The sequence below is a fragment of the Myiozetetes cayanensis genome, unplaced genomic scaffold, assembly GCF_022539395.1.
Source record: "Myiozetetes cayanensis isolate MyiCay16 unplaced genomic scaffold, myiCay2020 scf5-8, whole genome shotgun sequence".
Classification (NCBI taxonomy): Eukaryota; Metazoa; Chordata; class Aves; order Passeriformes; family Tyrannidae; genus Myiozetetes; species Myiozetetes cayanensis.
The window spans coordinates 28181186-28206986 of NW_026087742.1; the positions used below are offsets into that span (position 1 = coordinate 28181186).

Here is a 25801-nt window from a genome sequence, read left to right on the forward strand (position 1 = left end):
TTTAAAAATTAGTCTTTTTAAAAAGAAATCACCTTGCAGTACAAAAGATAGTCACTGCCCAAGAGCAGGCCACAACTTCATGTTTTTGGACTTGGGTTTCTTAACAGAAATTCAGAAGGAAGTAAAAACAATGGGCAAACCTGGGAATGGAAAACACAGTTTAAGGTAGGACTGAAATAGCAGGGAGTGCTTCAGGGCAGAGAAGGAGCAAAGGGCACTGGCACAGGTGTGTGAGGAGCCCAGAGCTGGGCCAGCAGGAGAGTTCAGGGCAGGAGTGAGAGATACTGTAGGTGCACAGCATCAGCAAGGAGTATGTGCAGAGCCAAACATTCAAAACTTGTCAGATAGGCATAGCAGAATTAATGTAGATTCCAGGTATGAAGCCAGATGTGGCAAACTACAGAACACCTGCCTGTAGTATGCTTCATTCTAGCTTGTGTTTCCATGAATAAAAGTAGATGATAATATTATTTATTTGAATTTCTCAAAATACAACAGCCCAGTTAAAAAGAAGTCAGAATACAGCAAGACTGGAAGGATGCATGGTAACATCATTCTAGCTTGCAAAATTGAGTATAAGCCAGTTACACTGAAGAAAGGGGGACTTTTGAACAATTTAAACCAGGACAGAGGATCAAATTTCTGTTGTAAACTACTTTGAAAAGTACCTGACATCTTGCATTTAGCATTTTTTTATAATCTCTCAGATTTACCACGCCAGAGTATCATTTTCATTCTGTATAGCATGGCTCATACAAAAAGGCATTTTTAGAATATTGGCTAGCGATGTGGTGACAAAGTTCAATAACAGAAAGAAAAGTGATATAAGCCTCACAACAAAATGCGTGGTGATGAGAGTGTGAGGGGGATTAAGCGGGTAAGAGTAAGAACTGAAGAAGCACAGGACACTAGAGAACTGGTCCAGATGGTAGGCTAGTCTTAACCTACAAAGCAATGTGTTTGTATAAAAGTCCAGTGGGAGCTGAACAGACAGAGATGAGCACACAGTTGAAGTCTGAAATATTTTTACGAGTTCAAGGAATGGAAAAAATGGACTCTAAAGGTCTGATGCAGAGTCAAGAAAATTGCTGCTTGGGAAGAAGGTAAAATCAAAGAAAGATGTTGCATCTAAGGAGGTAAGGGGTAAGAGACACCTAAATGACAGATCACAGCGGACATGAGTAATGATAAGAAAAAAGCTTTTCCAAAACTAGTCACCACATACAGATATGAAAAAAAAATACTTCCAAGGTGTCAATAATGCAGCATTGGATCAAATAGCCAGTTTGATATAAATCTGGTATGTTTAAAATTATTTATTCCAAAAATAGTTAGTAGGGTTTATGTACAGAAAAAGGAAAAAAAAAATTAAAAATCTTAAGTGAACTTTGATACAATGTTCTGCAGTGATCAGTTCTATCTTTCCATTTCAGTAAGATGCCCACAAGTTCAGTAATTGTAGCTTTCCAGTCTATTACTGATAAAGGCTCACTGTTGCGTGAGCGGTTCAACACTGTACCAAATCTCCCATTAACTCTTGCTCTTAAAGGTTATTTCGGTAAGTGGGTCAAGATAAACAGAGGACCTGCTAGTATGATTCCTAATTTGAACAATGATATCTATACAACAGAGGTAGTTATCTGAATCAGATTGCTAATGCCCCTTTTTTTCAAAATAAATCCAGGAACAGTGTTTTTACGTATTTGTGAAGCTTACTGTATACTTCTGGATCACAACCATGAACGATTTTGTTCACATGCCCAAGCTTTGTAACCATCAGGAAAGCAGTGACCTTTGCTTTCAAACTAAGCAGACTGTTTCATACTGGGCTATATTCATGCATACTCAGTATTTCAATTAGCCTGTGATTTCCTTAAAAATACTGTACTGAAGGATGCCTAGCTAGATGATTTAACTTTTCCTCCCTCTCTTGTACACATGACAATACTTTGCTCAAAGTAGCCATTAAGCTTTTAACTTGCTTGCTGAGGCATTCATTGTTGCAACTCCTCATGCCTCTTGGCTGATGGAGGAAAATCAATTTTGATCCCTGAGAAGCAAGTGCAAGTATCCAACTTCACACACCAATGTGTACAACTGCAGCTGAAACTGAATCGAGATTATTTCCCCATTCAAGGCATTTCACGTTTATGCTGAGACCTTCAGAGGTTAGAATACACAATTTACTGTTTTTAATTGGAGAAATGGAACAAAACTTGCTTCAAATGAAAAAGAAGTTTGTCAAATGAAGTTTACAAAAAGCAAATAAGATTTACGGTGACAATGAAAATGTACTTCAAAAATAAACCTGCAGCTTTTTGCAACACAAGGTATTACAACAGAATGCAAAAATCCAGCCACTGCAGGATTTTAATGCTACGATAATTCTGCTCTTCCTTAAAGGGCAACAATTTTGCCCTTTCTTAGATAACCCAGTTGAAAACACATTAGAACAGCAAGTCTGAGTGATTAGAAGTCAAACTACAGTAAGCAGGTAGCAGTAAAGATATAGAAAGCATGTGCATTTTCCCAATAGACACAAGTTTAACGCTGAAAATATTCCAAGCAGGTATGAGAGGGAGGGAGGGGAGGAGGGAACTTACTGTACTGCTTCAAAGATGCACCATACACAGAATGCAGCAGTACAGGATACGCTAGGAGATGAAGGCAACCGAAAAGGCAGTACTCACCCAAAATATTAAATTGAAAAGGAACATCATGTATTTCAAACAACACAGGCAGCCTCTTGCCATGTTGCACTTCTTAAATTCTAAAAGGAAAACAAAGGATAGATCCAGGTAAAAGACCACGTATTTGCTGCCTTTGGGTGCACTGTATTTGTCACTTTTTACGCCAGTTCCAGTCCCAACGCCGGTCCCGGTTCCGACCCCAGTGTGGCTCTGTGTGCGTGATCCAGTTGTACCATAGAAAGCTCCTGCAGTAAAACCTCGACCAAATTGCCTCCCTGAGGTAGAAGGTTTAGCAAAATCTGAGTCTTTGCTATCCAAAGATGGACTCCGGTGAATTGAAGAATCCTCACTACTTGACTTCTCCATGATCTCTCTTTTCACAGTTGTCAGATTTAATGTATAGCATCTCTCAGCATTAAATGCAGTGCCTTGCAAATGCCACAGTGCGATAAGAGCTGTCTGTGTTTTGCTTCTCTTTTTCTTCGTACATAAATCAGATAATCACTGCAGAATTTATTCACTGCATTCTTGCTGGTTTTATTTTTTATAGCAATGTAGGTTGTGCTCTGTCTATCTGAAGCACGGATTTATACGTTAATATCCCATGCAAGAGAAGGCTCATGATTTATCTTGATGAATCAGTTATGCAGAACTTTGATTTTTATTCAAAAGAGCCATAAGCTCTTTCTCTGCACTCCTAGTCTACAGCCCTCTAATCTATAGGCAGCAGATGGTCCTTGCATCCATTTCCAAAAAGCTTCTGCAGTACACCTGGGAGACTCTCCTCGAGCCGGAGCACTTTCCTTGCTCTCAGCTTCCCTCTCTGTGTCTCTCTGACTCCCTCTCACACGCTGTCTTTTTTCTTTCCACCCATTTGCAGTGTCTCATTCAGTAACTAGCTACCAGAGCGCGCTCTGTGTTTCACTGCTGTTGCCGTGAAATCATCGGCAACTGCAACCACTGGGCATTTCCCACAGAAATCCCTGACCTAACTATCGAGTAATAAATCCGCCCTCCCGCTCGCCCCTCCCCTCTGCTTTCCATCGGGCCAGTCAGCAGAAGCCTTCTCCTGCAGGGCACGCCTCCATGACATAATATCTTTAATAGGATTAGAATTACTCTTGACTATACAAGTGCACAACAGAAAATCTCTTTAAATGTCAAGTACTGTTTAGCTGTTTACGCGCTAGAACTGTCAGGCAGTGATATTCCTTCAATACAATATAATACAGAAAATGTATGGATTAGATAGACAGGTGCTAACCTCTCCCTGCTCATTAAATTAACAGTAACGTGCAATTTTTTTTCTGGTTTAAACAACTGTCATGGGACAAGGAACTGGAATAGGCTAGCACTCAGCATACACGTGTCTCAGTTATGCATGCACATAATCACACCTTCACCTGCGATATAATTAACCATAACCAGAAAAGCAGAGCTGCTGCCTCTTACAGGGTCATCGATCAATTCTTAAAACTCCTGAAATGCAAAGGTGTCTGAACCCGCAGCTATTTACACTCTATTTAACTAGTATATCAGAGATTATTCTTATGCACGGCAATAAGCCATCTTACATCACAAGTAGTCTGTGAACTAGAAACACTGACCCAAATGCCACATTTCTTTTCCACATAGTAGAACAACATGCCTGCTAGGACTCTGAAACACAGAGGACATGTGTGTCCGTGCATATGTGTGTAAGCGCCTGGAGGGGAGGAAGAGAAATACTTCAGGTCACGCCTGGTGCTTCCAAATTTGTCATTTTGTCATAAGCGTAAAAGCAGTGCACCGATGGTGCAAAGTGCTATAGCTGATTTAAAATGCAGGTTGTTCTTCTCTTTTTGTATCTAAAGAAACTGCATTAGGAGGCCACCATGAAAGAAATACAGCCACCTGGAAAAGTAAAATTCTGCACAATTTTCAAATGTCCCTTTCACGTGCACATTAAAATGCACTGTTAATTATTGCAGCAGGTATCTTTGAGAAAAGATAACATAAAATTTATGCATTCTTAGACATCTATACCTAAAAGCCTCTTAAAATTCTGTACTTTTTATGTACCAACATCAGAATCAACACCCTATAGCATTGCTACACCCTTCTTGATAGGCTTTTTCTGTGAAAAGATCCCTCCACCATAAAGTAAAGTACTTCATGCCACAAAATACCCAGCATTTGTATGTGTAATATTGTTCTCTCACCTCTTCTGCTACAGAATAACATTTTAACAACAGGCAGGTCCCAGCCTGTATCAACAGTGTTTACTACTTTGCTTTTCAAAAGTAATTTCAGAAGTGCCTGCATCAAATGTGTCCGTCAGAAAGACGACTGCAAGATGACTGCTCAGCTCTGTCTATGATAGTTGAAATGGTTACACATAAAACATCAAGATAAAAAAAATAAATTAGCAGCAACCAAAGCAGAATGGGGCATTTCTATCCATGTCTATGGTTCACATGCAAACTTCAACGTGAGCAGTTGAAGAAGAATCAACTTTCCCAGAAAAGAAAACATGGAAGTGATTTGTAGGTCATGGTCAGTTACCTGCCTCAGACACGGGAGCCTGGCACATAACTCGCATTCAAACACAAGGCAAACATCTGAGTACAGATTTAGAAGTCTGAAAAAACCCTTCTGTTTGAAATTCACTTACTGAAAGTGTAAAGTTGTGCCACTGCAAACCTATGCTGCAGCAAACCACACTTAGAGTGGTTTTCACTTCTCACACAAAATTGAGTTCTTAACCAAAAAATTATGAGAGTGCATAGGTATTTTAAAGCATTTTTTCCTGTTGCACCCTTCAGTTTGCCATAAAATTTATACTGACATAGATTAGCTATAGAAAAAAAACTTGCTGTGCACTTGTAAAAACTAACGCAATTTAAATATTTACCTCCCCATTGAAGCTATATGACAATAATAATTAATCTGCCCTTGTCAGGTTAAAAAAATTAAAGAATGTTTTGTAATATGTAAAAAATCTCCACAAAATCAGTCCTAGTTCATAAATAGTGGAAACTTTCTATTGGTATTTAAAAAAAAAAAAAAAAAGGCAAAACAACCATATCTTGAACCTTATTTTTTGCAAGTTTTCATTATTAGACCTTACTAAAGTTTTCCAGTTTTCTATTTTTACCTTCAAATACTACAAAATATTACTTTACTTTATAAATACCTGTAATGTATCTTAACCATTAGGAGATCTCCACAACTGGTCTACAGCACAGTTTCTACTTCAGCACGAACAACCAAAGACACACGTAAAGTCAATAGCCAGCTTCAAAATGCAGGCCTGAGCAATAAGCACCAGGGAAAACACAGTTCCAGCTCAGCCTCCCCTCCCACTGCGTAGCAAGAAAACATATGACTCTCTTATGGTTATGCTGTTGCCACAAGGGACGCTTTACAAGCTTCAGTAACTTTCCGCCACTTGAATTTGCAGCCATGGAGCAGCTTTACAGATAGACACCACTTCCTCCTGCTGGAACTCTAACTCAGTGTTTAGGTAGCTCAGCTAATAAATCACACAAAACTGCTTATTTGTTGAAAAAATACACGGTGAAAAAGCCGCAACCAGTCTGTCCAGCTGTGTTTTGACCAGCCACTGCACTTAACTCTAACTCTGATTGAGAATTCAGCGGCAGGTGTTGCTGCAGGCCACTCAACAGCACCTTAGAGTGGTCCCACTTGACAGTGTAACCTCAGCACAAGGACAAACACGTTTTGCTTCACTACAGATCTTACCTCTGTTTAGCAATCAGGGCATGAAAAACATTCAGAAGCTCCCTTTGTACATCATTAATGTTTGATTACTGAATCACAGAATTTTGTTGCTGAGTGATGAATCCACATCAAGAAAATAATTTCAGTCCCACACGTACATGCCTGGGACAAGGCAATAAACATCAGCCATCTAAATGGCTCTGTCAAATATTAAGGGTAAAAATTTAGGTCGTTTTCAGATACCAGGTATAAAAGTGGATGTCACAGAGGGTGTAGTCAAAAAATGGAAAGGAAGAGTATTAGTACTACAGACAGAAAGGCATAGGTTGGTTCTCCTACTGAAACTGATTTACTTGGTTCCCTCCTGAGAACAGTCTACCACAGTCTTCAAAGTATAGATTCCAGCAACTTCACTTTTCAGTGGAAGGCACAAAATATTTAATCTTTTTTCTCAGCCCTTAGTTTAATCTCACCAGAACCTGAGTACCAATTACACCCAGTTAGAGTGCTCCTGAACCCCTCTGTTTGGTTCTGCCCTCTTCAGCTGTTTTTGCACAACTGGTTTCTGGAAACATGCTGAAAATTGAGCAAAAGCTGACCAAGTTTGTACACATATTTATAACCATGTATTTATAGCAACATAATACAGATATTAAAAGTATGTCAGCAATACATAAAAATTACACTTATTTTCCCCTTTTGGAAGTTTCTAATCCATCTTACAAGACATTCCCCTTAAATGATCTTGCTGAGTCAGTGAGAGGGAGAGTAACTACAGAAGGCAAGAAAAGGAACAAATACTGAAGACTGAGCAAAAATACCTTAAGCTTTTGTTATGTCTCCCATGATTCCTGAATATGAAATATGAAACTCCATGAGTTTTTGAAAAGGAAAACCAAAAACTCCAGTCAACACAATACACAAGCCATTTTGCAACATATTACATATTTTACCTTGCAATTTCCATTAGGTAGGATAATGCTACTGTCACTGTTTTAATTATGGGGAACTCGAGGAACAAGACGCTTGCTGAGGATGAATAGGAAATTGCTGGAAGAGAAGCAAACTGAATCTCTGCCTCACATGTTCTCAGTTAGTACACTAACCACTGCACCATTCCCAAATTAATTATTTTTAGAAATCATGAGTTTTAGTAACCCTGCCACATGACTTCAGAACAATACTGAGCCCTGCAGAGAGACATACAAATGCATATGCTACCAAGTGTTAGAGGGATATGGTTCTTAAATTCATTCTTTTCTTTTGAATTATATTGACCAAGAACTCAATTATACAAACCTTCCTCAGGGTACACTAGGTAGACAAAGAACCAAGATTGCTGAGTATAAACTCAGTGACTTCAGCTTTCCAGTCACTACTACAAATCCTGGAAGGCCACGAGAAAGATGTGGAACAAGAGTTGGAAAGAACAGCTTGTGGTTATGGCATACAGTTGTATACAGCTGAAACCTCAGATTAAAAGAAATAAATAAAAACCCCAAACAAACAAACAAAACAAAACAAACAAAAAACTACACTGATTTTGGAATAAGTTTAAAGGGAAAAGAGTGTCAAAAAAATAGAACTGAAATTAGGATCACATGAGAGACAAAACCATGGGGTTGTCAGGACTTCTATGCTTCTGGTTCCACAACAAAGAGCTTACAGACATCAGTAAGTCAAAATACCTGGAGTTCCTAGGTCTCATAAGGCTACAGGATTTAGAAGCAAATCCTGGATGCTCTGAGGGTTGTAAAACACATCCTAGGACCTTCCAAGCTCACAGCTTGCATTCTGCAAATCCAAAGCATTCTGCCATCATGGGATTGGACAGAAACAAGGTAGGTTTCAAGGACAACTTTGTATGATAGACAAGTTTTGAAACCTGCCTGTGTTTTTCAGAACCAAATATCCTGAGCCATATTTAACCTTTGTCAGAGTTTCATTTTCCAAGAAGAAAAGTATTCCATTAGAAACAGACTGAACTACTGCAACTTCAGTTATCTGGGACAGGTAAATGTGCATACGGCCTAAATTGGGAAGAAAACACAGATGGGTTCTTAGAGGCTGGACGCCACGTTCTGGGTTTCCACCGAGCATTGGGACAGCTGAAGGAAAGGGAGGCCTGGCAGAGAGAGAGAGGAGTAAGACAGCCCTCCAGGATGCAGGAACCGTGTGAAGGAGCACACCTGAGGAGATACTGAGTTTGTGATCTATGGGGACTCAATCTGTTCTTACAGATACAGGAACTGAGTGTCTAGCCACCTCAATTCAACACCCACCTTCATCAGTCCTGACCCAGAGAAATTATATTTCTTGAAATTGTTGCTATTAAGGAAATTAATTAATCTGTTTCCTCTGACACAACGACACTTGCATAATGGTTCATGGTTGCCTTGGATGAGTAATGTTCCTTGCCTCCCTGAGGAAAAGAGGTGAAAAAAGAGGGAAAACCTCCTTGAATGGAGTAAATTAATACTTACAAGATCATACTCACGTATACTTATAAAAAGAGTTTATCCTTTCTACATGGAGTCCTCACTGGATGGGTGACCAAGAAAATCCTGTTGTAAGACCTTCTAGTGTGCCAAAGGTTCTGTGTCATTTGGTCCCTGGGATTTCCATTAAAAATCATTTACTGCCAACAATGCATATGTGGCTGAGACTTCTCATTTAGGATTTCACACTAGAGACAGAATAAGATCCTGTCTCAAAATTGTGCAAAGGAATTAGCTGTAAATCATGTCAGGAACCTTAACCCACTGTGATCAAATGCAGATGATGACTTGATATGCTAATGTACAGAAGATATGGGACATGAGGATTAAACTGCAATATGAGGTCTGAAAGCTAAGAAATTGTGATTATGTCACACCTTCACACCAGTTGTCCCCTCGGGGCCCTCAGACTGAGCAGAATGTTTGAGTTTCCAAAGTGACAGAAAAACAGAACAGAAAATAGAAATCCTGCTACCAACATTTAAGCTTTTAAATCAAAACATTTGCACTAATACAGAGGTCTTTCCACTTCACAAACACCATCATGAAATATGCTAGATCTGAAAGAAGTACTCTAAATACTATGTTAGAATACAATTCATCCTAGCTAGTTTCACCTTCGAGAACTGAAATCCAGAAAGTCTTTTTATTGTTTGTTTCTGAGAATTCCTGGAAACCAGAGTCCTCTTGGGTTTGTCACTGTACATACGAACAGAGCAAGTCAACCCATACAAGAGACAGTACCAATATTAACACCTGACTCTGAAAAAAACCCAAACAAACAAAAAAACCTAACAAACTACATTGGGCTTTTTTTTCCTTTTAAGTCCCAAAACTACCTTACCAGCTCTTCCACGAGTAGGTGAGAAAAAGCACAAAATATGAGGGGCAAGAGAACAGCACGTGCCCAAGCAGATAGGCATCTCCTGCCGGGCAGCAGAGAATACCAGATGCTTTGGAACATTCTGTTTATGACTTTTAGCATAAGAATCTGTATCCTTTTTAATTGTAGGGTGTTTATCTCCGCTTCTGTAACAATTAATACATTATTTCATCTCCATCAACAGCTAATCCTTCTTAAATTCTGTTGAGAATTTAGCCTCAATATCTCAGGGCTGTGAGTTCCATAGGTACGCATTATGGTAAAAAATCCAGGATCTTCCTGTTATTCACTATCATTATTAAGCCTTCCAGCTCTGTCCTCTATCCTGGTATTCATCCTCATCCCATAATTCATCATTCTGTAATCCTCTATTACATCTCATGTCATTTATCCTTCATTAGACTAAGCACTCATCTTTTCACCATCTCCTGTTATTGAAAACTCTCCAATTCCCTAATAATTTCAGTTAACCATCTTTGGGTTTCTTTCTGACTGAGCTATGTTTATACCATAATCTTTACCAATCTGATGATAAAAAGATCATCTTTTCAAAGGACACAAGAGTTAATATTCAAATTCAAAATCATTTAATCAATTCTGTATCTATTAACACCTTATCTTTATGAAAATGAGGTTACTCAGATTCAACAGACCTTTTTACACCATCCCTATTCTGCTTTTCTATTTCAGATTCAAAATTTGGCTCTGAAATGTTCAACTTTTCAGAGCCTAACAGGAAAACCCTTGTAGTTTAAATTTGTATCTTACCAGTAGGAGGAAAGAGAGTTTTCTCACTACAACAGCATTAGTTTAACACTAATTTCTTGTAAAGAAATTAAGACCATCTTCAAGTCAGGGACTCCTTGTGAAGATACTAAAATAACCAAATCGAGTCTTGCCCATCAATGATGCAAATGGATGTGTGGTGCAACTGCTGTCCCTTCCCGGTACATAAAAAAAAAATCATTTGCAAGGAAGTGCTTTTTACTTCACATACAGAGAATATAAGATCAAGGGGCCAGAAAGCTGTCAACCTGAGGCAGGGAGGCAACAACATCATATCCCCAATAGCCCCATGGGACGAAACATCACAAATCAGACCTCGAAAACCATGCTTCAAAAAATTAAAGACCAAAAAAAGAAAGCAGAGGCGAGAAAGTGAGAAGGGTTCTTATTTAACACCTATTTTTTGCAGAGGTAAAGTACATGATCTAAATGCTTCTCTTCCACTCCCACTTTAAATGACAGTTTAGATTTTTACTTTTTCTGTATTGACTACAGATTAAAGAAAGGTACCAAATAGCCAAAGGTTTTTGCCTATCATGAGAAATGGCATCCCTTCTTCCTCTTGAATGGTGCAGCAGGACTTCATTAATACAATAACTCTTCTAACTGTGTCCAATGTGTACAAGTCCCTTGGACAAAATCAGGTGGATTTTCTCTAACATCTGTTCCAAAGAGGCTGTCTTTCACCAGCAGTCTGCTGTTTTGAATTAACTGACAGCTGGTGTCTATGTATTAGGAGAACTACTAAACTTAAAAACCAACAAATTAAAAAAACCCTCTTACAAATGGCTCCGTGCAAAGAAAGGACCAAAAGAATGATGTAAGCATTCATTTTAAAAGGCAACACACATCTCTGAAACCTGCTCAGTTATGCCATGAAGCAACATTTCTAGCACATTCCTTTCACAATTGAGTGAATTCCTTCATTGCTAAAATATTCATTTTTTGGCACTTAGGCAAAAACAGGTGTCATTCTATCAATGGGGACATTTAAAACCACTGTGTCAGGGCTGGCAACAAGCCAGATGTCTTCAATGGGCAGCAAACTTGCACCATTATTTTAGGTTCCTTCCCTCCTAATTAAATTGGAGGCTGGAGCAGGTGATGAAGACTCACTGAAAGTGGCAGACCAAATGCCTTACTGAAGAGTCAGCCCTCAGATGTGTGTGAATTACCAAAAAGCTGTTTACCAGCAGCATTTCCAAGCAAAACCTGATCCCAGGTCACACCTTCAGGTCAGAGACACAACTTTCATAAAGGAGTCAAACTGCCAAATAAATTAAGTCCCTGCCCAGGGTCAGTAGCCTCACAGATGAAGACTGTCAGCAGAGAGGGCCGAGTTCAAGTCACAGTACCAGGTTCTCTGCTAGGCCCTCAACAACACCCAGGGGCAGAAATGTCTGGAAACAAGGATGGGATCTAGTCTCTACAGCCATTCAGTCCCCAGCCCACTCCTGGCCCTCCCTGAGGTCCACCAGCTGTGACAACAAGCTACACTGCCTAACAATCCCCTGCACATACCTCCTTTTGTCTTTGAAGGCAGACATTCCTGAATTTGTGATAAATAATTTTTGAGTAATTCAAGGTAAATGGAATATACCTTAACTGCTATTAACAGCACTTAAGTTCTCATCAAACCACTGCAGGACAGCCACATTCCATCCTGCTCATTTGGGCTGGACTCATTTTTATGGTTTTCAACAAACTTCCTCAACTTCTTCCCAGAGCAAAGTCCAGAGACTCCTTCCTGTCTTGAAGCTCTTTAGATTTATAAAAACAATCCTATCTGAGCATCTGCACCTGCCCTTGCAATAAAGCTTCTCTATTTCACAATAAAGCTTCTTCCATGTTGTGCAGGGAATGGTGGAATGTGGTGAACTTCAACATTTAAAATAGGATGTGCCTGTAACGTACCAGTCATGCAATTAATGCTTTTTGCTTTGCCAACAACAGAGTCAGATTTAAATCCCAAGAGGAGGCAGATATTTTAGCCACCTTACTCATCCCACAAGAACGAGGCTAAATGGCTCTCATCTATTCTGCATGAGATACAAGAAAGGGTGTAATAATGAAAACAAGGTAAACCTCTTACTATAATCCAGCAGGTTTATGTAACGGTGCTACTATTCATCAGCTTTGTGATCGGTGTCAGCTCTTATTACAAGAGTGTGAGAGATTTAAAATGTCAAAGGAGGAAAGAAAAAGGGAAGAAATCAGAGTACGCTTTGATGTGACCCTGCCTGTCAAGCAACAAAAAAATGCAGCAGTTCAATTCTCTGACTTACAGTAGGAACTACTTAACTTTTTACAGTATATTAATTAACAAGCTCTTATAGAGGCAGAACTATAATGGTAAAACATAATTTTTATAACTTTATCTGCATTATGGAGAACTCATTTACATTTGGAGAGAATGCTGTGTGCTAGCTGCAATACCAGGCATTCAGAGCCTAATATGGGGTGTAAAGAATAGATGCAAGCATGTTTGACTCTTTCCCAAAAGCCAAGCCCACATTCACTTCAGTTTTGAAAAAGTTTAATTGTATCATCAGTGTCTCTCAGAGATGAGAAAACCAAGATAGATACCCTCAATCAGCAGTCAGAAACTAAGAACCTTGCAAAAATTCCCCATAGAGGCATCTGAAAGACAAAAAAAAAAAAAGTGTCTTTTGGAGGGGAAAACTATTTGTGTCCTTCAGTCTACTCTGATCTACTTAGGTATGTCACAACTATGCAGTAGTTATAGTATGAAATATCAATTGGCCTTTAGAAGCAGCACTTTGTTAATTCATCACAGGCAGATATTTTCCATTTACAAATTAATTGGAATGCTGGCATTTTATTTCAGAAGCAATCAACATGGTGTTTCAGGCTATGCTCTGCAGACTGGTTCAGAGGAATCTATCAAATACATGGCCATAAATGCTCAGTCAATGGTGTGCATCCAGACGAGTTTTTAAACAACATGAATTAAACTAAAGGCTTAGAAAATGCAATATCATGTAAGGGTAGACAGTGCTCATTTTGGTCCAAATATGCCTTGTAGGAGTCAAATTTTATGTCCACAGCAACAATACGTATCTGATCTTTCTCTCTTTTTTCCTAAATGTCCAAGTCCAGACCAACTTAAAACCTATACTAATTTACTGAAAAGGTATTCCAGATATCTTCCCTTCAAGAGAACAAGCTAAAGGTAAATCTACAATAATATAATCCATTGGTAATGTTTTGATTGTTTTTCTTGTTGTTTTAAGTCTATAATCCCAGTATCTATAAAACAGATCCATGCAGGTTTGGACATCAGTGCCCCTAATATGAAAGATACTTTGTTCTCTAGATTTTATCAAGCCAACGGGGTCTCCTTCTGTGTTGTTTTTCTCATATATTCATTTCTTATGTGCACTTTTCCCTTTCCTGCCAGACATCTGCCCAGAAGTCACAGAAAATTCTTTCAAGCCACCCAGATAATTTTCAGAAGAGTTTTATGAACTCATCATCTTATCCCATATCTGAAACCCAACTTTTCTAGACTGACCATGTCTCAGTCTTCTCCTCCCCCACCTTCCTCTGTGCCCATGGTCTTAATAAGAGAACTCTCTTGTGTAGTACTTAGTGTTTCTATTCCAAAAGCATGGAAACTGTTATATTAAACATTTATCAGTAATGGGGTTACTCCCTTCTACTGCAAGCTGAAGCAAGATAATTTAGCAACCATGAAAAGATTCTGTATGTTTCTCTTTTCTTGAAGAAATACAGTACTCAAATACACACAATTCCAACCAAAACCTGAGTGCATGAACTGCACTCTGAAATCCCATGTTTCTTGTATTCCAAGGATTGCTACATTAAGTCAGCTCAGTTCCCTGTGGTTTTTTTTCTTTTTTGTATCAACCTGAATGCTTTTTGCCCCCTACACAAGAAAACAAAGGCTCAGAAACTGTAATATGGTAAGTAATTGGGCCTGGGACTGAAAATAAAAGAGAAGAGAAAAACTCTACTCACTCCCTAATAGGTGTACCACTAGAACTCTAGGTTTAAAGGAAACAAAAAGCAAGGAAAGTTTAATCAACAGAATCAGAAGTTACAAATACAAAGCAAACAGAGTTGATGAATTGCAAGGTGCAGTTTCTTTTTTACATGGAATATTTTTCCAAACAGAATGATGCTTTGCACCTGTCCTGTAACTGGATGACAGGCTTATGTATTATGCTGCAAATAAAAGACTGAGAAAACGTCTGGATCATTTCAAAGAAACCTTATTTCAGTCCAGTGCCTCCCAAAGAGTGCCTATCGCTGCTCCATAGCACTTCTAGCTCCATTTATAAGGATGTCTCACTTTTGTACCTACTTAATACATCTGCTGTGTTTGTATAGTCTCCATCACATATCAATGATACTTGAGTATGAAAGACTACATCTATATTAAGGCGTAGGCAGGGAAGGGGGAGAGGTGAATAATGAATTCTTCCCTATGAATTTTGAAGGCACCAGAGCCTTCAAAATGTCTAGCACAGAGCTATCTTCATGCATTTTAAACATCCTTCATATTTAATCCAGTTATTTTTATTTTAATATAACAGATAAATGCTCAAAAGCCAAATAATCCAAAACAGATTTCTACACAGTGTCCTGCATTCTCAAGCAGTAAAAAAAAAAAAACCCTCAGACTACTAAAGGCCTGACATCGTACACTGCTACAAAGTTCTGTCAACCAGATTCCCTCTCAGATTTCACAGGCTGGTCACCAGTAGCTCTTATGCACAATCTGTAAACCGCATTTTTAAAGCAACCAGGGAGTCTTCAAAATGAAAAGCAAGATACACATTATTGACACACATTTCTCAATACTGGGAAAACTTAAAGCACTGCCTTCTGTTATAGAAAAGATACGTGCTTAGGGACAGGATTCCAAATTAAGATACCCTCAAGAGATGCTATATGCTGTTTTGGAATAAAACTTTCACCTCATAAAATGTTAATATTAGGGCTTTAGGCAGACACTAAGTTCAGGACAGATGCACTGCCTAATATGTAAAAGACTCTCACTTTCCAGAAGGCCAATAAATGTCTTTCAGTAACTAAAAAGCAGTTACAGAAGATGGTGGTACACAAGTATGCATGTTGGCAAGACAAGCAATAGAAATGAACTGGTCAGGGAAGAAGTTGTCCTGGATATAAATGAAAAAAAAAAAAAGTTCTGTGGAGAACAGTTAAAAATTGAAATAGTTTGATTAGAGAGATGGTAGAATCTCCTTTAGTGGAAATATTCACTTGGCTTGACAGAAGCCTAGATAACCTGAACTGGGGCCCTGCTTTCAATAGAAGTTTGGACCACATACTCTCCACATCTCCTTCCAACCTAGACTTTGCTGTGATTCTAACATTTTATTCCAATATCCAAAACTTAAGTCAGCGACTGGTCCCAGAGGTGGGCTGTGGAATTTCTTATCAAAGCATAATGTCTCTTTGGACTGCAAAAGACAGACACTGAACTCCTTGTAGTAGTAGTGAAAAAGTGGCAAATTGAAATTGCTATCACACTGATGAGGAGGGGAAAAAAAAGATGTCTTTTTTATCATAGCTAGATTTTACAAATTAGTGCATCCTCATCCTATCAGTTATCTGCAGATCATAAAGCCTGTCTGATCTGTGTGACTTAATTTGGTAGTTATCCTTTCTAATCTAGTAACAAATGTTTTCTTTTAACAGAAGAAATTTCTTCTTTAACGGAAGAAATTACACAATGAATGCCAGTCTTTCCCATCACCATGTTCTGCCTTTTTTTTTTTCCTATTGGAGTGTGAATTCCATACCGGAATATATTTGTCAGAATAAAGGACCTTCCTCAAGGAAAGGAATGTAATATATTTGCAAAAAACAGGGATTAGTAATTATTTAAAGACAATCCATCTGCCCCTAGAGACGTACCCGCTACACAGATGAAGGGCTGGTTTAATCTCCTCCAGAGTAAATTTCTGAAAGATCCTAAATTAAAGCTACTTATATAGAAGAAGAAAGCTTGATCCTTGAGCACAGAGATACTGGAGTTTCTTTTGGTGTTGCCACTATGTCATGACAATGGAAAGCTATTTAAGGACTTTGATCTGACAAGCTGATACAGTTTTAGATGCATCCATCTCCTTAACTGGGCATTAACAACATAAAATAATGTCACTAGACAGTCTAGAAAGTTAAGATACATCTTGTATTGCAAGTTTCTCCCTACATCTTTCCTATCACACTGTTTTCTTCTGAAAGCCCCACTGAAGAAGAAAGAAGAGTCCATGAAACTTTGCACAAAAACAATCGGTGGAGATGAGAAGAGGGAGAAGAAATGAGAAAAATCCTTTTTCTCACTCAAACACCATTCAGGACATTTCAGATGCTACTCTATTAAGAGTGAATAAAACTTTCTGGATAGGAGTCTGACTTTAGCAGCTGTTGATTCTTTAAGTGCTTAAAAAGAGATATCAGATTACGTATACGAAAAATGTACATTGGTCTGATTCTAAAGGTTTTCACCAAAATACTGAGTAAAAGACTAGTCTTTCAAAGGAAAAAGGCAAAATATTGCTACATCTGGCCACATCCCCAAATAATTGCTGTATTGTTAGAGCCTGTAACAGTTACGGACAGTCATGGGGCTGAGCCCACCTAGATGTTTCATTCCGCAGCATACCTGGTGTATTATTTCCCTTGGGATTTTGAAGGATTACTAGTCACATTGTCTCTAACCTCTTTGTAATGAGCTGTTCTAATGGCAAGCATTAGCACAGGGAAACATCTCCTCTGCAGTGTTTTCATGTCTTTACTGTGCTACATCACAAGGAGCATAAAATGCAAAGAAAGTAAACAAACATGGTTTTGATCATTGGGTGCTAATAATGCTAAAGAGCTATTTTGATGGAACTGCTGAAAGAACTGAAATATTTTGAACTTCCCAACTTCTACTACTCACATGATAATAAAACACAATTAAGTTTGATGATGAAGTTAAAGAATCCTATGCACAAACATTCAAAGTGTTGTACACTCCTTTCATTCTTACAGAATCTAATGGATTTTCATACCCTGACATGAGTTGTCTTTTTGAGGCTAATCAGGGTAGCCATGCAGGTTGACAATAGAGTTTCTTCCCAAAGCAAGTGACCATTTCTATGCTAAAGTAGCCTTGCTGGCTGTAAGTCAAAGGAAAAAACTTGCTACAGTCCAAAATAAAAACCCAGGGTATCGTTCCTATGGATTTAAGAAGTAATAAGCAGTGCTTCTGTTCCTAGCAGAATCAGATCTCTTTGAGATTTTTAAAAGTCTCATTTCAACATGTCAGTATAGATAAGTGCACACATGAAGCTGTTAAAAGAGTCAAGGGGATGAACATACAAGGAGATGAACATGCAGAAAATTAGTTGAACTTCTTTTTCAAGCTCTAAAAGAAATACGGACAGTGATAAACCTAAGTCATTCAGTGGTCAATCCTACTTTATCCTGCTGGCCTCTCTGTCTCCACATTTATTTTAAAAAAAAAAAAAAAATTCTCCCCCTTCGCTATAAACAAAGTTGCAACGTGGCAACAGTAACAGATCCTGGCCGCTCTTCCCTCCCCAAAATCACATAACTTATTCTCACTCTGGATATCTAAAGAAGTAAGATTTATGCATCCAGACTGTCTTCAGCGAAACCTGAGGGAAGGGAGCAGGCACGGTGCTGTAGGAGTCCTGGAAACCCAACCCAACCCACCGCAGCATGTGTTTGGAGTATCAATAGCAGCAGGGCAGAACAGTGTGCAAGGCTGACGTGGAGCCTGCACGGAGAACGGGCACGCACATGACTCGGGGCTCGCATTCTGTGCGCTCTGCTTTTACCCTGCACAGCCCCGTCAGAGGGACATAGGGGACACCTTGGAGTCTGGGCAGGGTTGGAAGGTGGGGAAGGAGAGGAGGTCTGTAATGAGCTCAACCATCACAGTCCAAAAGAAAATCAGAACTCATTCGTTCTGCTTTTGGTAGAATTTTAAACAGTAACAGTAGATTTTACACTGAACTGGAGCAGAGCAGAGACACCTTTACCTCTAACAATGTGTGGAGTAACCTCAAGCACACACCACAACAGTAGCAGAACATCACAACAGTAGCAGAAAGTGAATTTCAAGCCCAATGGCCTGGGCAAGGGGTTTAGAGTGGCCCTGCCCAGTGGCAGGAGCAAAACCAAGTCCCCTGCTCAAAAGGGGCTCTAGGGCCCTAGCTGCCATTTTCAGCACCACAGATTGGCATCTCTTTTGAATACCTCTCTCCCCACTTCTGTTTAGGATATACGCTCCAGATAGCTTGCATGCTTCTGATTTAACAGTTCTCCGAGTTTAATCTCATTTTATTTTCTCTTTATGTATCCAAACCCTTCGCCCCCTTATTTTTCTGCTCTGAGGCTCACAATTCCCAGTTTGTTTTCAAAGCTCATTAAGAGTATTTTCTCTCTCCCTCTGTCATATCATTAACAGAAATGTTACACAACGCCAGTCTAACTCCCAACCTACATAACCATTACACTGCTGTGGATAATCAGCTCCTGTTTACTATCTTTCACCCAACTTTTTCTTCCTACCCAAGCGAATTTCAATTAATCTTCATGTTAGAAAGTAAACATATACCTGCTTCCCTCTTGATCCCCTAAAATCATTAATTTTGCAATTCTATCAAAAAAAGCAATTACATTGTCTGGCAAGATTTATTCTTTATGAACTCATGTTGTTATTGCTTAGAATTCTGTCACCCTGCAGACTCTAAGTTTGCATCCTCTTGTAATATCAGGCCCATTATTTTACCAGTGGTTATACTTTCAGGGCAGTAATTGCTAAGAAAAACCTCAGCTTTCGTTTGAAGGTCAACACTATAGTTGCCAGCCTTCATTCACACTGACACTTCATTTTAGCTACCATCTCACAAAAACAATAATCACACAATAGTGGCACTGCAGGAAGGCTTGTTGAATGCAAACTATTTAAACTCAGGGCTAAGAAAGAGAAAAATCAACCTTTTTTTCACACACTCCCATTTATAAGAAATTAAACAGTCAGCCTTCTGCTGACAAGAAAGCACTCAGTGATACTGTTTGTACTCACAAAATAATGCAGGGTGGAAGGGACCTCTTGAGATCACCTAGTCCAACCCCATGGTCAAAGCAGGGCAAACTTCAAAGCTGTATCATATTACTTAAGAGCTTGTCCAGCTGAATTTGGAAAACTTCCAAGGCTGCTGATTCCACAGCTTCTTAGAGTAACCTCTTCCCACAGCAGCACCCCCAGGAAAAAATTTTTTCCTCACCTCCATTGGGGTCTTCGGCACCAACTGCGACCCCTGTCTGATGTCCTTCCTGTGCATCTCTGAGAAGAACCTGACTACCTGTCTTCTCTACAAACCTCTCTAAGTATAGTACGACTATGCAAATCAGCCTGTTCTTCAGGCTGAGTCTCCAGCTACCAACTCAGAGTGAAGAGAAGATCTGCCATAAACAGGCCAGGTAAGAAATGATAGATGGGACTTCAGACCTAGAATTTCCTAGAAATGTAAATACCTACAACATAACAAAAAGCAATGTTGTAAAGTGCAAACACTGATGTTATACCTGAGGAAAAGCTGTTCAAGAGGGAGAAAAGGGCAGGGCAGACAGCAGCACACGGTTGTAGCATTTCAATATGTTTAGAAGGTTCATATTTTATTAAGTCAGGAAATGGTAAATACACACAAAACTGAAGACCTTCTTGTATATATGCTTAAATCCCAGCAAGATAAAGCTTTACCTTGGCTGCACTTTTAAACACTTTCTGTGCTGCTGTTCATATTAGATTGGGAAAGAGACTTCTCAATACTGGGTATATCACATAAAATACGGAAGGTGGAATAGAGAAATGAGTGAAGATGGGCTGTTTTTTCACATACACACTCTGCCACAAATGAAGATAAAACAAGGTTAATGCTCTCCTGGTACACGGCACAGACCAATGGCTCCAGTGGCAACAAAAAACAAATAAAGGGGGAATGCTAGCCAGGAGACCTGGGACATATGCATTGTACACATTTTTTGGGTTTCAATTTCAGTCCATGGATCTGTGTTAAGATGTATACATCAGCCACTGCCTTCCATTCTGCTTTAATAGCGATGGCCTGATGAATGCAGAATAGTTCTGTTATAGTTTAGGAGTAACACAGAGTCGGTTTTCCTCTCAGGGTATTTATTGCATTGATCTAGTGGCTTAACAGAAAAGCTGAAAAAACAAACAGTAAGAAAATAGAGTGGCTTAGAAAACTGTCTCTTTGCAAACATCTGAGGGCTATTATGAGACAAAGGTATACATGCTCCACAAATCACAAGTTAAAGAAGTTCCCTCTCTTGCAAGAGGCCAGCTGTTTGGAGCAGTGTCTTGGGGAGCCAGACAGAATGCCAGCTCTGGCTCCAGGAGAAACAGAAATACGGGGTCTGACAACTGAGAGGGGAGCTCTTTGAAACCAAGAAGTACACAAAGTGGTATCTAGCGGTTTTACATTGCAGCTTCACAGTTCAGGATCACCAGATGAGTCACAATGTAAGTGGATGACACAAAATCCACTGGAAGTTATTTTAAAATAAATACACTTTTATCACTTTTCAGCACCTGTAACAGCATTCTGCATTGTCAGCAGAACCAGTTGTGTACTTTGCAGCCTGCCTTTACAATTAGATTAGCCAACCCATTTTATTAGGATGCTCTAGAGTTCAGGCATCTTGTGACCTGGAAAAGTTTGGTGGGGACAGACCAAAGCTGTTATTTAACAGCAAGATGTCAGAGATGGAGAAAGGCCAATTGGAAGTGCCAGAAGGAGGCACAGAAACTAAGACACATAAGTGCAAGCCTAATCCCAGTTGCTAACACAGGCAAACATCTAAGAATATTGTGTCATGACTCATTTGTATAAAAGATACTGAATTATTTGAGAACTACTTTGTTCTCAAATGTCCAACAACAAACAAAAAAAGCCATACACACCAGACCAACCCCCTTTTCACCCCATTCCCGTCACCAATATCTAAATGTCAGATTTCCAGCTATTCAGTTAGAAAGGGTAACTAGAACCTGCTAAGAGCTGCCAAATCGGATAGCCCCATAGAGGCAAGGCTGCTGCAGGTTCCTGTCCCCACATCCAGCCAGTAGCAAACAAACCAGATAAGCCCCAAGTCCTCAGCTGCTCCTCACAACACATACCTTCCAGGCCACCCAACCAGCTTTGTTGCCCTCCTCTAAGCACATTCAAGGACCTTGACACCCCTCTGAAATGGTGGGGCTCAGAACTGCACCCAGCACTCCGTGTTAGGCCACACAATGCTGAGCACAGCGGAATGATCCCTCCTTCTGACCAGCTGGCATGATGCTCCCCAGGACGTGGTTTGCCCTCTGGGCTGCCCAGGCACACACTGCTGACTCACATGGAGCAGCTGCCCACCAGCACCCCCAGGGTCCCTCTCTTCAGGGCACTCTCCAGCCACTCCTGTCCCAGTTTATACTTGTGTCTGATGCTACTCTGTCCCAGGGGCAGAATCTGGCATTTGTTCCTGTGATATTCCATGCCATGGATGATTGCAAATGTACTGACCAGTCTCTCATGTTGACTCATCTTGACAGGTTTTACACCCAGACCATAGGCTGATCCCTCTGCTGTGACAGCCTGGGGAGAAGTCAAATCAGGGTGTTCCCTTTGCATGACTGTGGGTTTAGTTGGGTTCTCTCACATTCTGCTCCTTTATGGTTATGACCCTTCTATCATATAACCTAGCAGTAGCCTCTGAAATTTGGCATGAATGAATTCAGTGGTGCATTGTGTTTAACCATTGCATTTACTTCTCCCACAGAATCAATCAAGGGAAACAAGGGCAGGGCTTACAGGTTATCATGAACATGCTGCAAATTGATAAAAACAATGTAAGTCCTTTGTTAAACACAGACTTTAAAATTTAGAACTTGCTCTTAGAAATTCATATATCCCTCCCTACACCAAAGTTATGGTGTATATAGATAGATATATATATGCACACACACACATATATTACAGTATATATCAAAGATATGAATTAAAGTATTTTGCTGCCTGCTGCCACCAGGGACACTAAAGAAATAAATGTACAACCCCAGAGTTACTTTTTCCAGTGATTTGTTCCTTATGATATGTCTTTTGGAAGTATGTACTCTTCAGTGAAGCACTGCATTACCAACACGCTTTCCCATGCCTTTAGAATGACTTACTACAAGTCTCAAAGACCAAGTCAAATCAAGTATTTTTAATTCCTCCCTGCCTTTTGGGGTTTTTTTTTTGCGGGGAGGGGGGTTGCATTTCATAGTCATAAAGTTTGAGTTGGAAGGAACCTTAAAGATCATCTAGTTCCAACTCTCCTGCAGGGAGAGGACACCAACTCTCCCTGGGCAGGGAGGGACACCTTCCACTAGATGAAGTTGCTCAGAGCCCCATCCAACCTGGCCTTGAACACTTCCAGGAATGGGGCATCCACAGCTTCTCTGGGCAACCTGGTCAATGCCTCAGCACCCTCACAGTAAAGAGTCTCTTCCTGATATCTAATCTGAACCTACCCTGTTGCAGTACTTTGGAAAAGAAAGGGAGAGGAAAAGTAACCTCCTACATATTAAGAACATAAATAGCATTAGGTTTGCCCTGCAAGAGAATAGGACTAAGGCAAAGGAGACCAGATCTCGGGAGATCAGAGACAAATACTATGAACTGCATAGGAGAATAACTGGAGGAGACTCAGCAGAGGGAGGTACATTCAGCAAAAAGAAATCCTGGGACTGAGTGGAATATAGATTGTGGGTGGAGGATGACTATTTCTCAACACAGGGTGGGCTGGAGAAAACTCTAGGAATCTTACTTTAGGATACTACTCTGTACCAGCTTTCAAGCAAGGAGGACCCACACACCAAGCGTGTGGAGAACAAGGTGTTTCTGTCCTAGTAGCTATTTATTCAACATCATTATTCCACATAGAGATACTACAGTCTCTTTCTAGGTTGCAGGGTTTTGGCAACTTAAAGCCATTGCAAATCCAAACTCCTGGGTTCCTCTGGTCTCCTCACTTGCCCTGCAGCACCCCACCCTTCCCAGGTGCTGGCATTTGTATCTATTCAGTGAGACACTTCAAGAAGCTGAGACAACCACAAACTATTCCTATGAAGAAAAAGCACCATCAATCTGGCCAGGGCACACAGAGGAAAGCATACTCAGGGCAAAAGGAGGGAAGAACTGGATCACAGCAATCTCAGTTTAAGGTCAGTTTTAAAAGCTGTGTAACCACAACCTAAATTCTTGAAATTCAGTTCTTGAAGGTGCACCTCCTGGATATTCTTGTACAGCAGGACATTGCCTATTATCCCATTTCATGGACAGCAAAGAGATGTCAAGTGAATTGCCAAAGCTCACACAGGAAACTTTGGCAGGAGTGGGGAGCTGAATTTAGGTTTGTCATCATTCAAGGAGTGCCTCCTCCAACAACTGGACACTGTCACTTGAAGCTGTCTCTGCAGCAAAGAGCTGGAATCCTAAGAGACAAAGGAGTGCTATTTTAAAGACTGGAAGCTGATATTCATAAGAAAAAGTGACTTTCCCAAAGTCAGTTGTAGTTGTTGACAGAATCACAGGTAAAAATTAATTCAGAACTACAGAAATCTGCGTTTACAAGACAGTCCTTGCCTAACATTATAGTACCCTGAAATGAAGAGTAACCTTTTATCAAAAAAAATTAAATCCTTATGTTCCTTTTTTTTTTTTTAATGAGGAAGTAAAGAACAGTTAAACAGGCAGTTGATGATCATTAGAACACATTCTGAGCAATACTTCAGTTTTGCTGCTTGGGTCTTGAGAAGACATCTTCTGGTAAAATCAAAAGCAGAACATGCTGAATAATTTCCTATTAAGGGCACAGAGGAGAATGAAGAGACTACAAGTGCTTATGCATTAAGTCATTCTATGCCTCATAAGGTATTTGGGGTTTTTCCTACATCTATATCTAATAAGAACAAGATGGGTTCTGTTATTTAGTTTAAATAAAAATAATAGTACAGTGAAGATATCTCACAACAAACAGACACTCTGAACTTCCACCTCTTAGGAACTCAGCAAGCTTTTACATTCTTCCTGTCACCTTTCTCATCTTCTGATGAGATTCCCATGCTGCTCCATCTATGGTAGTGGAGACAGTGCTTTACCAGAGGCTTTAGATGCTAAAGGCTATAAGGAAGCAGGTTATGCAAAAAGTGTCTATTTCCAGCACAGGAATGTGGCCCGTAACTATCCCATGACAGGGAGCTCAGCTCAAATAGAAAGTGTAAGCCCAAGCATATCAAAGCACCAGGAGCATTGCATCCTGAGATAGCAGTAGGAAATCAGGGCAGTGGGGGCGGGGAGGGCAGGGAGGGCGGGGAGAGAATGAACAAGCACTTTAGTCTAAAAGAGGAAAGGAAACACTAAGGCAGATCCTGAAATTTTATAAGGGAGTTTGGAAAGCACCTCACACTCTTAGTCTGAAAGACACTGCATATAAAATATTAGAATAAAATTCACAGAGAAAACTAATTAAAAAAAATAGCTACAGAGGAGAACATCCATTAATTCTTCAAAGATGGAAGAGGAGGTAGCATTAAAGCTCCTGTTTTAACCTCAGATTCTTAAGAGAGCTTGGAGCCCAAAAGCCTTCTTCAGTTCTTTCACCTAGAGAACTTAGTATACCAATAAACATTGACAGGAATTACGGATTTTTGGAGGTGATCACATAAGAACTAACATAATTTACAAAATCTATTTCTACATGTAGCCCTCTCCCAAAGTTAAAAATAAACAAAATAAACCCTTGCATATTCAGTGCATAACTATTTTGGAGGTCACATTTGGAACGCGTTATGAACATTCAGGCTATACATACATTATAGCCATACTGATACATCTTCATCCCAGGTCTCACACCCTACTGACAAGACAACTGTAGCTTTCCATTTCCATTTACAGAAAATGGGAATCATGCTACCCCTGCAGTAAGGATCTGTTGTTCTCATCAGCTGATACGATCTTTCACATTTGAAGCCTACAGAGCTCAACTCTGATCACAACAGGCTGTTAGATCATTAATGAATGATTTTCACTTTCTCTATATGCTCCTGCTCTTTTGTATGCTGGAACACAAGCCCAGGTGAG

At 39.8% G+C, this 25801-nt stretch overlaps 1 protein-coding gene across 5 annotated transcripts in view; it reads right to left on the reverse strand.

Annotated features, from left to right (window-relative positions):
• TSPAN9 (tetraspanin 9) overlaps positions 1-25801 on the reverse strand; it is a 170963-nt gene that overhangs the window by 91152 nt on the left and 54010 nt on the right. For 3 of the 5 annotated variants that reach the window (XM_050333552.1, XM_050333551.1, XM_050333553.1), the window contains one exon: positions 2691-2770. The exons of 1 other annotated variant lie outside the window; for it this stretch is intronic. In XM_050333552.1, the coding sequence (XP_050189509.1) occupies positions 2691-2753 (63 nt within the window). In that variant the 5' untranslated portion in view covers positions 2754-2770. Of the gene's footprint in view, positions 1-2690; positions 3641-25801 lie in introns of those variants that run through there. One more of the 5 variants, XM_050333550.1, reaches the window with a different exon arrangement.